Source organism: Schistocerca serialis, chromosome 3 (assembly GCF_023864345.2).
Source record: "Schistocerca serialis cubense isolate TAMUIC-IGC-003099 chromosome 3, iqSchSeri2.2, whole genome shotgun sequence".
NCBI classification, from domain to species: domain Eukaryota; kingdom Metazoa; phylum Arthropoda; class Insecta; order Orthoptera; family Acrididae; genus Schistocerca; species Schistocerca serialis.
In genome coordinates, this window is record NC_064640.1 from 407,895,283 (window position 1) to 407,910,707 (window position 15,425).

General features: G+C 39.3%; 1 protein-coding gene across 1 annotated transcript in view; it reads right to left on the reverse strand.

Annotated features, from left to right (window-relative positions):
* The window catches only part of LOC126470270 (hemicentin-1-like), an 808,493-nt gene that overhangs the window by 326,912 nt on the left and 466,156 nt on the right, over positions 1-15,425 (reverse strand). The window contains exon 31 of the mRNA XM_050098010.1: positions 14,397-14,675. Coding sequence (XP_049953967.1) covers positions 14,397-14,675 — 279 coding nt within the window. The remainder of the gene's footprint in view (positions 1-14,396; positions 14,676-15,425) is intronic.

Below are 15,425 nucleotides of genomic sequence, written 5' to 3' on the forward strand. Positions count from 1 at the left end.
TGCCATAGCCCATTAATGTCAAATTTCACCACACTGTCCAAATGGATACATTCATTGTAAATGAAAATGGTCTCAGCTGGTTCAGTTGCACCAGAGGACCAAATCTGTTTCATGTAAACACAGCTCCAACTACCATTCCATGTTCAAAGTCTGTTAATTTCTGCTGTGCTGCCATAATCACATCGGGAACGTTTTCATATGAATTACCTGAGTACAACTCACAGCTCCACCAGTACTCTGACCTTTTATACCTTGTGTACATGATACTATCGCCATCTGTGTATGAGCATATAACTATCTCATGACTTTTGTCACCTCAGTCTAGATCAGAGAGCAGACTGGAGACAAAGACATAATTATACCTGAAAATTAAATTGAGGTGAGCAGAACCTGTCCTCATACAAAAAGATGAAAGATGGACAAAGAAATTTCTTTGTTACTTTCCAAGCAATGGAGAAAGACTGAGATAAAGACCCAGTACAACATGTGTAATGTGTGTTAACCCTTTCCAATCCAATTTTCCTACTCACTGCATACTCCCCAATTTTTATGAAGACAAGGATCTACATGATTACAGGTCATTATGCTACTATTTTAAGAACATAAAATGCAATATGATGCCAATTGACAACTGTATTTTCTTTTATACTAGTTTCTCAAACTAAATATGGTGTTTTTGTTTATGGCTGTTTATAAGTTTTTCTGTAGGGAACTTCTTAAAATATTCTCCCAGGAGAAACCCACATTCCTCTTGCATGTTTCACAGAAAAAAATTGGTTCTCTTTTTTCTTCTTGTGCTGGCTGCAAATCATGCAATCCTTGTTTAATTGTCTCATTATGCATTATGAAATGCATCTCCCCATTTAGTCTCCCCATGCCAGACAGTGATGGTTTTTGTCTCTTCTTTGCATCTGTATTTCTCACTTTGTTGACTAGCTGTCTGATTAGAGTTCTTTGGTAGGGAAGATTGGTCTGCTGCTGTTCTCCACACTCATGTTTGTCTATTGAGTAAGGAATATAATTCTTCACTACAGCAACTTCAATCAGCTAGAAGCATTTTCTCTACCACTTGTTTGATCATTTTGTAAAACCATACCAACCACACAAATCAGCCCTGTCCACTCCTCCCATAAACTTCATGTATTCCAAAATAATGGTGACATTCAGGAACTGCACAGGCTCTTTTTGTCTGTAGCATGTGATCAACTGGGTTTGAGGACCAAAGAATGTACTCAAAATTGTCACTAACCTCTTGTCAGGGAAACAAAAACAGATGATTCAAATTGCATGGAAAGTTCTTCCTAGAATGCATAACTGTAGATGTTAGATCAAATTTCATTTTGTGCAATTACTGATCAAGTTGAGGATTTGTGTAGAACATACCAGTAAAGTTGTGATAGCCTGAACCACTTGCTCAAGTTAGCAATCCCTGTGCCAAATGAACCACTATTCAGTTTGCAAAAGGTAAATCAGAATCAATTACACTTTCTGTAGTTTTCTTTCCAAAATATGGAATGTGAAAAAGAACATAACCATTTCCAGAATCAAACAGACAGAAAATTCACAAACCCCACTTTGTAGGCATCTTTGGATTGTAGCACATCAATTGAACTATTCCTTTGAATCCTACTGTGCCCTCATCAACAGCCAAATTTCTTTTTGGTACATAAAGTTCTTTGCATTTACTGTTAATGTCCTCACTAATGTTTCTGCCTTCAAATTTAAGACCATGTCTAATACTACACCAAGAAAAGCTTTCACATTCTTTGATGACACATCCCTCCAAGAGTGCCATATTGAGTTTTTGTAAGTGGAGTGACTTTCTGTATCTTTTTGTAGCATTCACAATTTCACTAATCAGATTGTCAGTGTAGAAGAGTTGGAAATATTCAATTTCAGGTTTTGATTGAATGCCATGAGAAATGGTGAGACCTTGGGTGTGACAGAAAAAGAAAACTTCATGAGATCATCATCACCATCATGATGAACCTTCCAACTATTTGCTACAGGTTGTATCTCTTCATCACTTTCAATTCCATAAACAGATTCTAATTCACTAGAACATATACCATTGCACACGGTGGAAGTTTGTTCCTGATCAGTTTCAACAGTAAATTCTCCTTCGTCCTCAATGTTTTCGAGGAGCCACCTGGCAATATAATCACTTAAACATTTTTTACTGGCCATTGCCCTACTAGAAGCAAGTGAATACAATATGCTTTGAGTTGCCACACCTTTGTACTAAATGCTTTTATGTGCCTAGCGAATTACAAATATGGGACAGATGGTAAGCAAAATAATGGAAATGTGTCAGACATTGTCCAACCTAAGAGCCATAGCAGAAAATTGTAATGTTGGACATAGTCTGACAATGGATCTGAAAATCACAAATTTTTGTCAAAATTAAAGGTGTTCCCATGACTGTTGTTGTTTAGTACAAGTGGAGCTTGTGTCAACAATTGTGTTCTTTGTAATAACTCTATACTCCCTGAGAGCTACAAATACTTCACTGCAAAAAGTGATGAACCATGGGACAGACTGGCCAGTGGTAGAAGCTTAGGTCTCAGTTCCACGTATACCAGAACTGATGTGTTCTAAAATAAGTGCCATGCTCCACAAGAAACACACCGTCAACCTGATTGTGTGCACTACAATAGTCACAGTAATGGCAGAAGTCTGATACAGAACAAGCCCTACTGAAGAATTTAGTACTCTAAAAAGGTCTGTGTATAGGTATGGAAAAAATTAAGCTCAATTTGGAAAGAATCTGTCTGTTGTGACTGACAAACTAGAAAAGTATCAAGGCAAAATAACTTGTGTATATTTGGTGTAGCAGCAAATGAAATGGAAGACACAGAAACCTGCTAATGCAGGTTGTAAGTGTATGTATGGAAGCAAGTGCAGTGGATAGTTTCAGGAACAAGTGGGTTGGACAATCAGTATCAGCAATACAAAGCCTTGGCTAATAACTGTAAAATTAATCTGATGTTAAAAGAAGGTTGAGATATATAGCCAGAGGAAAAAAATTGCAAAGGCAGAGATTTGACACACAAATGCAAGAATGTCATACCCAATTTTGACCTTCAGAATGTGTGGAGGCAGGATGGTGGAATATTCAGCAAGACTGCAGGTTGAAGAAGACTGTTGCAAATATGTCAAGACTGAATAATATAAAATCAAGATCTTTGCCTTGGTCTACTAGCAAAAAAAGTATAATATTCTTTCTTGTGCCTTCTACTGCTGGTCTTCCCACATTACTCTAAACTTGAGTTGTTAACAAATTTTATTTATTTTTAACAATGTTTTCATCTATGTTGGAAAGTAAAGCAATTTTGTGACATATTACAAGTTCCTAATCGGGGCAAATTATTTAGTTTCACTTGAGTGCTTTGGTAATTAGGTTTTTGACTCTCTGCATATTAATCTAATTTATTAGACACAGTTCCTGCATTTTCATCAGGGTCTACAGTAGAATTGTGCAGCACGTGATGATAGTCCATTTATCTGCATAGTTTAGTTTTCCATGGTCTTTAGTATGGACAGGGATTGCGATTATTGTGTGCAGATGCGAGCCGAGTTGGTGACATTTTTCTCTCAGCTTCAGGATGTGATGGCTTTGGCTGCACAACTTGAGGCTGCAGTGGATGGGCACCACTGATATGGGCCAGCTGTGGGGATCCAACAGATGTCCAGCATGTCTGAGTCATCCGATCGGCCCTCACCAGTGGCCAGCCCAGTTACTGCTCGCACTGAGGTTGAACCCTCACCTTTGGTCGAGTGGGAGATCAACCAGTGCATAGCAGGTGGTGAAAGAGTTCCCTGGCAGCAGCATGTAAGTCCTCCCCGGTTTGTCTGACGAACAGGTTCAAAGTGCTGTCTGTGGCTGACACTGTCACTGAGCCAGATGCTGTTGCCTGTCCTATTTCAGAGGAAACCTCTCAGCCTGCAAAATCTGGACAATCACAGAGGGTGGGATTATTGATAGTTGTGAGCTTCAATGTTATGTACATTATGGGGGCCCTTAGGGACATGGCTGCCAAGAAGGGAAAGAAAACCAATGTGCACTCCATGTGCATACCGGGTGAAGTTATTCCTGATGTGGAACAGTTCCTTCCAGATGCCAACTGCAGGTGGTTACTCATGTTGGCACCAATGACGTGTGTCACTTTGGATCAGAAGAGATTCTCTCTGGTTTCGAGCAGCTAACAGAAGTGGTAAAGGCTGCCAATCTTGCTTGCAAGATGAAAGCAGAGATGACCATTTGCAGCATAGTCGACAGGACTGTCTGCGGACCTCTGGAACAAAGCCGAGTGGAGGGTCTGAATCAGAGGCTCAGACAGTTCTGCAACCATGCACTGAAAGCTGGCTAAAGACAGAGATAAGCTCAGCTGGAATTTTTGTGAAGAACCTAATGGTGTTCCGAAAGGATAGGCTAAAGACAGTAGGCTTGACTTCCAGAAGGCGTTCGATACAGTTCTGCACTGTCACCTGATAAACAAAGTAAGAGCCTACAGAATATCAGACCAGCTGTGTGGCTGGATTGAAGAGTTTTTAGCAAACAGAATACAGCATGTTGTTCTCAATGGAGAGACGTCTACAGATGTTAAAGTGACCTGTGGCATGCCACAGGGGAGAGTTGTAGAACCATTGCTTTTCACAATATATATAAATGACCTAGTAGATAGTGTTGTAAGTTCCATGTGGCTTTTCGTGGATGATGCTGAAGTATACAAAGAAGTTGCAGCATTAGAAAATTGCAGCAAAATGCAGGAAGATGTGCAGCGGATAGGCACTTGGTGCAGGGAGTGGCAACTGACCCTTAACATAGACAAATGTAATGTATTGCGAATACATAGAAAGAAGGATCCTTTATTGTATGATTATATGATAGCAGAACAAACACTGGTAGAGCAGTTACTTCTGTGAAATATCTGGCAGTACGCGTAAGGAACGATTTGAAGTGGAATGATCATATAAAATTAATTGTTGGTAAGGCAGGTGCCAGGTTGAGATTCATTGGGAGAGTCCTTAGAAAGTGTAGTCCATCAACAAAGGAGGTGACTTACAAAGCACTCGTCTGATTTATACTTGAGTATTGCTAATCAGTGTGGGATCCATACCAGGTCGGGTTGACAGAAGAGATAGAGAAGATCCAAAGAAGAGTGGTGCATTTCGTCACAGGGTTATTTGGTAAGTGTGATAGCATTACGGAGATGTTTAGCAAACCCAAGTGGCAGACTCTGCAAGAGAGGCACTCTGCATCATGGTGTAGCTTGCTGTCCAGGTTTCAAGAAGGTGCATTTCTGTATGAGGTATTGAATATATTGCTTCCCCCTTCTTATACCTCTCAAGGAGATAATGAATGTAAAATTAGAGAGATTTGAGCACATGTGGAGGCTTTCCGGCAGTTGTTCTTCCCGTGAACCATATGCGACTGGAACAGGAAAGGGAGGTAATGCAGTGGCACATAAAGTGCCCTCCACCACACACCGTTGGGTGGCTTGAGCGGTTTAAATGTAGATGTAGATGTAGATGTAGGTAGTGGCATGTATGTTGCTGTTAGAAGTAGTTTACCTTGTTGCGAAACTGAAGTAGATAGTTCCATTGAGTTAGTATGGGAAGAAGTCAATGTTGGCAACCGGAATAAAATAATAATTGGATCCTTTTACTGACCTCCCAATTCAGATGATACAGTTGCTGAAAGGTTCAAAGTAAACTTGAGTTTGTTTTCAAACATGTAGCCGACTCATACAATTATAGTTGGTGGTGACTTTAATTTACCCTCGATATGTTAGCAGAAATACACGTTTCATTCTGGAGGTACGCATAAAACATCATCCAAAATTTTGCTAAATGCATTCTCTGAAAATTATTTCCAGCAGTTAGTTCATGAGCCCATGCAAATAGAAAATGGTTGTGAAAACCCACTTGACCTCTTAGCAACAAATAATCCTGAGTTAATAATGAGCATCAAAATGGATAACAAGGATTAGTGAACATAGGGTTGTCACAGTGAGACTGAATATTGTAATCCCCAAATCCTCCAAAACTAAACAAAAAATATACCTATTCAAAAAAGATGATAAAAATTTATTTGATGCCTTCCTGAGAGACAATCATCACTCCTTCCAAATTAATAATATAAGTGCAGACCAGATATGGCTTGAATTCAAAGAAACAGTACCGGCAGCAATTGAGAGATTTATACCAAATAAATTAACAAATGACGGAGCTGATCCTCCCTGGTACACAAAATGGGTCAGAACACTGTTGCAGAAACAATGGAAAAAAAAAACTAGATGCAAAATCCCCAAGATTGGTGATTTTTTACAAAAGCTCGAAATTTAGTGCAGACTTCAATGCGAGATGCTTATAACAGTTTCCAAAACAAAACTTTGTCTCGAAACCCAGCAGATAATCCAAAGAGATTCTGCTGGTATATGAGGTATGTTAGCGGCAAGAAACAATCAATGCCTTCTCTGCATGATAGCAATGGAGATACTATCAAAGACAGTGCTGCCAAAGCAGAGTTATGAATCACAGCTTTCTGAAATGCCTTCACAAAAGAAGATGAAGTAAATATTCCAGAATTCGAATGAAGAACAGCTGCCAACATGAGTAATGTTGAAGTAAATATCCTCAGAGTAGTGTAGCAACTTAAATCAATTAATAAAAGCAAGTCTTATGGTCCAGACTGCATACGAAGTAGGTTCCTTTCGATGTACACTGATGCATTAGCTCCATATTGAACAACCATATACAATCATTCACTCGAGGAAAGATCTGTGTCAAAGACTGGAAGTTACACAGGCCACACCAATATTTAAGGAAGGTAGTAAGAGTAGTCCACTTAATTACAAGCCCATATCATTAACGTCAATATGCAGCAGGTTTCTGGAACATATATCGTGTTCAAACATTATGAATTACATTGAAGAAAACAGTCTATTGACACTCAGTCAACATGGATTTGGAAAACATCATTCTTGTGAAACACAACTAGCCCTTTATTCACATGAAGTGTTGAGTGCTATTGACAAGTGATTTCAGATCGTTTCCATACTTCTGGATTTCTGGAAGGCTTTTGACACTGTACCACAGAAGCAGCTTTTCGTGAAATTGCATGGTTATGGAATATCATCTCAGTTATGTGTCTGGATTTGTGACTTCCTATCAGAGAGGTCACAGTTTGTAGTAATTGATGGAAAGTCATTGAGTAAAACAGAAGTGATTTTTGGTGTTCACCAAGATAGTGTTATAGGCCTTTTGCTGTTCCTCATCTATGTAAATGAACTGGGAGACAATCTGAGCAGCTGTCTTAGGTTGTTTGCAGATGATTCTGTAATTTATCAACTAATAAAGTAATGAGAAGAGCAAATCAAATTGAAAAAAGATTTAGAAAATATATCTGAATAGCGCGAAAATTAGCAGTTGATCCTAAATAATGAAAAGTGCGAGGTCATCCACATGAGTGCTGAGGAATTCATTACACTTCAGTTACACGATAAATCAGTCAAATCTAAAGGCTGTAAATTCAAGTAAATAACTAGGAATTACAATTACAAACAACTTCAATTGGAAGGAACACGTAGAAAATGTTGTGGAGAATGATAACCAAAAACTGCCCTTTCCTGGCAGAACACGTAGTAGATGCAACAGATCTACTAAGAAGACTGCCTACACTATGCTTGTCCATTCTCTTTTAGAATACTGCTGCATGGTGTGGGATCCTTAGCAGATAGGACTGACAGAGTACATTGAAAGAGTACAAAGAAGGGCAGCACATTTTGTATTATTGCGAAATATGGGAGAAAGTGGCACTGAAATGATACAGGATTTGGGCTGGACATCATTAAAAGAAAGGCGTTTTCATTGCAATGGAATTTTCTCACAAAATTCAAATCACCAACTTTCTACTTCAAATGTGAAAATATTTTGTTGACACTGACCTACATAGGGAGGAATGATCACCACGATAAAATTAGGGAAATAAGAGCTTGTATGGAAAGATATAGGTGTTCGTTCTTTCTGTGTGCTATACAAGATTGGAATAATAGAAAATTGTGAAGGTGGTTTGATGAACCCTCTGCCAGGCAGAGTATTGATGTAGATGTAGATTTAGATGTAGATGTAGATCTGAAGCTATATTCACATTTTATGATTTCTCCTCACTGAGAATGATGTACTTGATTTCATTTTATTGGGACTCCTTCAGTCCTATGACGAAAATAATCCAATATTTTTATATTATATTCAATAGGTATCAGTAAAGAATTGTAATGGATGTCTTCTTGAATTCAAACTACATGGTATCGAATTCAGCACTACTGTTACTTCGTTAGTGCCACTATCACATTAGTGTCACTATCTGTCACATTAGTCCCACTATTACTCCATTTTCACACAATTGCTGGTTGTAGGATTCATTTGATAACTACAGAAGAAATTTTTGGGCTCCAAAATAGTCACAATATGTTTAGTATATCTGAACACGCAGTAATGCTAATGGCCCTAGAAAAATTTACTTGAATGATTAAAAGATTTTCCCCTATACAAAATCACTTTAGAAGCTGATTAAGAAGCACTTATAAATTGTTCGAGTAGGTCATGGGTGTCACATCGGATAATGCAGATGTGCTGTTTGTGACTTTTCATGCATAATAACTACTTCAATGGTTCATGGGCATTGAATCAGATAATGTTATCACTGACTTTTTTCACAGAAACCATTGAAAGTGTGAACAAGGCATATGTACTCCATTCAGCTTAAAATGTCATATTGTTTTAATTTAGCCTTGTTAGAGTATTTTCCAATTTCTCATAATCACTTTGTCAAAAATATATGGTCTGATATTCTATATTTGAAAAACAACTTTTGTTACACTTCTCATATGTTCTTAATGGCACAGGCGTATGCAAGAGGGCTCAGAATTGAATAGAGGCCAACTTACAGCAATATTCTGGCACAACATTGCACCACAGCACCTGCTGTTTACCACCACATACCTCTCAGCCAGTGCCTGGCTACTTACCAAAACCAGGGACACTTCAGCACATAGAATATGTGACACTTGCAGCAGCAACACCACAACAGACTCATTTTGTGTGTATAAACATTGGCCATCCATCCAGTCAGGTCACTGAATTGTGAGTCACTGATTTGGTGCCTGCCATAGTGTCAGTTTCCACAGTGAAGTAGCTCTGCCCCTGTCATCTTGATAGGACCATCTTCCAGGAGTTCCGTCTGCCGCTCGATGGGCTGAGGATCAAACTGAGGCCTTCCCAGTCACCGAGCTACTAGAGTGCACTGCCAGCATCAGTGATTCCCAGTAAGACACCTCATACGTGGCAGCCTGTGTTGTCTGCCACATGAGCCCAACTTCATTCAACTGCCAGCTGGGGATGTTAACTACCCAAGGTCACGTAACACCTGGATTGCGTTGAGAATAGCAGCTGCTGGTGACCTAGTACAATCCTTCGCTACTAGGTCTGTGTGTCAAGGCCCATCATCTAGAGCCACCAGATGTGGGCTTCAGCTTATCATATGAAGTATTGGATAATATGGGGATTGTACTGCCTTGAAAAGCTTCTGAGTGACCCTAACCCACCATCCTCCACCAGAGCACAAAAACACACTCAAAATTTTTACAAAGATATCCATGGAATTTAAGCTTCCATTATCACATTCATTTGAGTAATTATTCATACTTATGGTACAATTCTTCTCTTTCTCTTAGTCTGTGCTAGCCATGTTTAATCTTTGGATCCATTACTTTGTGAAACTTACTCATCTTAGGCTTGCCTTTTCTCAGTAGCGGCTAGTGGGTATACATTCTGGTTGTTCACAAATTTTTAGATTCATATAAATATGAGAGTAAGAAATTAAGAGAATCTGCTGTATAACAGTTACGCTTATCAATATATTTATACAACTGCAGTGACTGCCAGTAATAATAATAATAATATGCATAACTTTTCTAAGAAAAGGAAAATTGTTTTTGTGGAATTTTGTTGTGTTATACATAATTAAGTACAGTTTAAGGGGAGAACAAAATAATGTTTAAGCTTTCGTTACTCTCCATTTCACATTTAGTGTAAGTGGGAGTTTACATGCATTTATATATATTTTTTGGACAAAGGGACAAGATCTGTATCACATGTATTAGTTAATTAGTTAACTTCTGTGCTGAGAATCAGACATTCTTATGTTGCACCCACACAACAACTTACGCTTATTATACACTTCTTTATTAAGTTTTTGCTTTTAGTCATACTTATTTGGTTTCATCATGTTAACAGTCAACAGGTCTGGTCTGGGAGGCCCTAGTTCCCTTGCAGCTAACTTTTCCTATTAATTTTCTTTTCTGTTAGCACTTAAAACAGATTCAACAGAGTTCATACTGACACTACACATGAAAGTTGATTCTTGCATAGGAAACAAGCAACTCCAATCACAAACTGCCGTTTGTGGAATTTATTAAATTCAAGTAGTACTGTCTACTAACACGGTCACTTGACTAGAATACAAATGAGACACTGAGAACCATGAGGGTCAAAATGAAACTGCCTTCATGTCCATATTTAAATGAATACCAGAGAAACCAGTCAGACAGATTTTCGTAAATGTTCATATATACAGTGTGAATAAACCTGACCCATCATAAGATCGACATATGTCAGAAGCATGAATAAATGGCAGTTTCACAATTGATGAGGATGTGTTTTATTGTTCTCAGTGCCTCAAATAGATTAATGCATGATAAATATATGGCATCTCATTCACAATCCCACAAAATAGGGTTTTCTGTCAGTGTAACTATAACACATACTGAAGTACAGTCTACTATTACTATATAGTGAGTGAATTGGCATGTCGAAGGAGTGTGCTACTGCCAAGTGAGGTTTATGCCAACCAAAACAGGGATAATACACACATCAAAAAAAGTTTTGCATCACCCCGGTTACCAGAACTCCTGAAGATAGACGTTGACTGTGGATATTGTATCACAGAAACAGTACCTTTGACTGTTCAGAGATGTCACTAAACCCACCCAAAGATGTAAACAACCATGCATGATCAGTGACTATTAGACAGTAGGGGTCTGACAGCCGATCAGTTCCCGCCATTCCACCAGGAAAGAGGTACACGACTCATGTCGTCTGTAGTTCAACCATGCCTAGACGGTCAATACTGGCATTTGATCATGTCCATATTGTTACTCTGTGCCAGGAAGGGCTCTCAACAAGGGACGTGTCCAGGTGTCTCAGAGTGAACAAAAGCAATGTTGTTTGGACATGGAGGAGATACAGAGAGACAGGAACTGTCGATGACATGCATCGCTCAGGCCACTCAAGTGCTACTACTGCAGTGGATGACCACTACCTATGGATTATGGCTCGGAGGAATCCTGACAGCAACGCCACCATGTTGAATAATGCTTTTTCGCAGTCACAGGACGTCATGTTACAACTCAAACCGTGCACAATAGGCTGCTTGATGCGCGACTTCACTCACAAAGTCCATGGTGAGGTCCGTCTTTGCAACAACAACACCATGCAGTGCGGTGCAGATGGGCCCAACCACATGCCAAATGGACCGCTCAGGATTGGCATCATGTTCTCTTCACTGATGAGTGGCGCATATGCCTTCAACCAGACAATTATCGGAGATGAGTTTGGAGGAGGAGGAGGAGGAGGAGATTACTGTTTAACGTCCTGTCGACAACGAGGTCATTAGAGACGGAGCACAAGCTCGGATTAGGGAAGGATGGGGAAGGAAATCAGCCGTGCCCTTTCTAAGGAACCATCCCGGTATTTGCCTGAAGTGATTTAGGGAAATCACGGAAAACCTAAATCAGGATGTCCGGACGCGGGATTGAACCGTAGACCTCCCGAATGCGAGTCCAGTGTGCTAACCACTGTGCCACCTCGCTCGGTGGATGATGAGTTTGGAGGCAACCCAGTCAGGTTTCATGCCTTAGACACACTGTCCAGCGAGTGCAGCAAGGTGGAGATTCACTGATGTTTTGGGGCAGCATTATGTTGGGCCCATGTATGCCACTGGTGGTCACGGAAGACGCCATAACGGCTGTACGATATGTGAATGCCATCTTCTGACCGATAGTGCAACCATATCAGCAGCATATTGGTGAGGCATTCGTCTTCATGGACAACAATTCGAACCCCCATCATGCACATCTTGTGGATGACTTCCTTCAGGATAATGACATTGCTTGACTAGAGTGGCCAGCATGTTCTCCTGACATGAACCCTATTGAACACGGCTGTGATAGATTGAAAAGGGCAGTTTATGGATGATGTGGCCCATCAACCACTCTGAGTGATCTATGCCAAATCGCTGTTCAGGAGTGGAACAATCTGGACCAACAGTGCCTTGATAAACTTGTGGATAGTATGCCATGATGGGTACAGGCATGCATCAATGCACAAGGACATGCTACTAGATATTAGAGGTACCAGTGTGTACAGCAATCTGGACCACCACCTCTGAAGGTCTCAATGTATGGTAGTACAACGTGCAATGTGTGGTATTTATGAGCAATAAAAGGGTGAAAATGGTGTTTATGTTGATCGCTATTCCAGTTTTCGGTAAAGGTTCCAGAACTCTCAGAACCGAGGTGATGTAAAACTTTTTTTGATGTGTGCAATTTACTGGCAAATACTAGCTGTGCATACCATGAACAGTGCAACACTGTGCTAGCACCTAGTGGCATTGATGTAAACTTGCAGTTTACTGGCAAATACTAGCTGTGCATACCATGAACAGTGCAACACTGTGCTACAACCTAGTGGCATTGATGTAAACTTGCAGTTTACTGGCAAATACTAGCTGTGCATACCATGAACAGTGCACATTTTTGTCAAATCCCTATGGATTTGACGCATAAGGCAATTACATCACACCAGTTGCAAATGTGCAAAAGCTCCTTACAACGTGCACAACTGAAGGTGTGCTTTTGACCCTGATACCAGGTTTCATGAAGTCTAGAGGAGTAGCAATGTAGCATAGTGCAGTAGATTTAATGGTATGTATTTCAGATTACTACATCTATATTAAGTTTTACGGTGTTCAAAGAAAAATAATTAACAAATCCACGAGTTGTCAAAAGTTAGGGTGTTCACATGCTCTTGCGCTCATACACAACAGCCACCATTGCCTTTTCCTTTATGAGGGAGGCTTGGAGTTTGTTTTAATAACTGTAATGTCTATGTTTATCACATCTGGATATAGACTCTTATGTGTAAAAAAACTGTCTATTGATGAAAAGAAGCAATGATTCTGTCTATTCTGTTACAATTGCACTATTGTTCAATAGTTTTCAGCTGCACAATCTCTCAAACATATTTAAAGTCATTGGTTCACTCCAGTACTAGTAAAATATGCTCTTGTGTGGCCTGGTGCACCTAAAGACTGAGCAAGTAAGACAAAAAATAAAAAAATGGCATTCTATTAAATAACTGCAATATGAAAAATAAAATATTCATCTTTAAATGACATTTTAGGGCATACACTCAATTAATGTTTCATTTCTATACAGTACTCATTTATCCACTTGTCAGACCAACAACTCAAATCTGCAGCTGACCATCCAGATTGAGGCTTTCCCATCATGCACATCTTGTGGATGACTTCCTTCAGGATAATGACATCGCTTGACTAGAGTGGCCAGCATGTTCTCCTGACATGAACCCTATTGAACACGCCTGTGATAGATTGAAAAGGGCAGTTTATGGATGATGTGGCCCATCAACCACTCTACATAATTTAAAGCAAATTCCAGAAAAGTTCCTCTGAGAGGGCATGACTGATTTCCTTCCCCATTCTTAACCAACCTAAGCATGTGTTCTGTCTCTAATGACCTCACAGTTGATGTGATTTTAAACCCTAATCTTCCTTTCTTAAGATAAATTTAGGTACAACAGCAGATGTCTGATTCACAGTCAATAAAATAAATTGCTTCAATCACCACTGAAAGACTGAAATGGTTATTTGGTTCAGAGTTCACAAAGGATGAAATCAGAGATAATTAATTGTGATGTTTCTAGTGTGATATCCTTCATCCTCTAGTACATATGAATAATGGAAACCTCAAATAGGGACAGACTTTGATAGGGAGGTGCAAGTATCCTCCCTATAGAGTGTAACCCAAAGTAAAATTTGTCAATGAGCTGTAAACTACATTATAAAGTTAAGTTGAAGTGTGATTAGGAAAGCTGTTGAAATCAATTAACAAATTTCCTAATTGGCTCCATATCCATTCTGGAGATGATGTCATTCTGTGTAACACCAGACAAATTTCCATATGTACTTCTGATATAGACCAATCTGAAGACAGAAAAACAAATATTTTCAGTTTTAAGAGAGTATTACATACCTGTGGCCTTGGATGACCTGTTACGGGGCACTCGAGTTTGATGTCTGAGGAAGCAACAACAGTGTATTGCATCTGTTGCACTTGGTTTTCTGAAGCTGGGAACTGTGGTTTCCTCAGTATGTCTACAGTGAATGTTGCTGTTGTGCGGCCGACAATATTATATGCTAAACAAGAGTAAGTTCCTCTGTCTGACAGAGCTACCTCTTGAAGTTCCAAGGATCGTCCTAAATCACGCAGTGAGTAGTGATCTTCATCTGAGAAGTCAATTATGTGGCCATCCTGCAAAAATAATCCAGAGAATAAGTGAAACAGCTGTCTCTCTCTCTCTCTCTCTCTCTTCTCCCTCTCTCTCTCTCTTTCTCTACTCTTTATTACAAGTGGATTTGTAATGTCACATGTTGTTAATGCCTTACATACTTGGTGTCTCTTCTAAGTGTCATCGGGCAGATTTTTTTCTGGTGTTTTGTTAGATATTTGCAATTTTGTTTTTGAAATAAGCAAATGGAATGAGACTAAACAAATACCCTCATCATGTTTCATGTTATGGGCAGAGTCAGTGGAAAATGTTAGTTTGTTTCTTGTTGTACATAAATTGTTGTTTAAACCTGAGTTTTAAATAATCATTACATAAAGCAGTCCCAAATTAGTCTAGTGTGATGATCCATTTTACAATGCTGTTGTTCCACACACACACACACACACACACACACACACACACACACACACAATCAAAATTACACAAAAGTCCAATGATTGCAACACACATCATAAAAATGCTACACTGATATCACTATGAAATATTTTATATGGGTTACCAGCAACCCCAGCAAACAGACAGTGATTGACATAGACATTAAGATTACAGTCATCAAGATCAGGTCATGTCCTCAATACAGGATTTACAAAGTCTACGATGAATCATGTTCAAGAGCACACAATAGCTATGAGATAGAATTCAGATACTACTTTTTCATTGTATTTGTGGACCATAGAACAATCTCTTCATGGATGAATGACACTGTCTTCAAA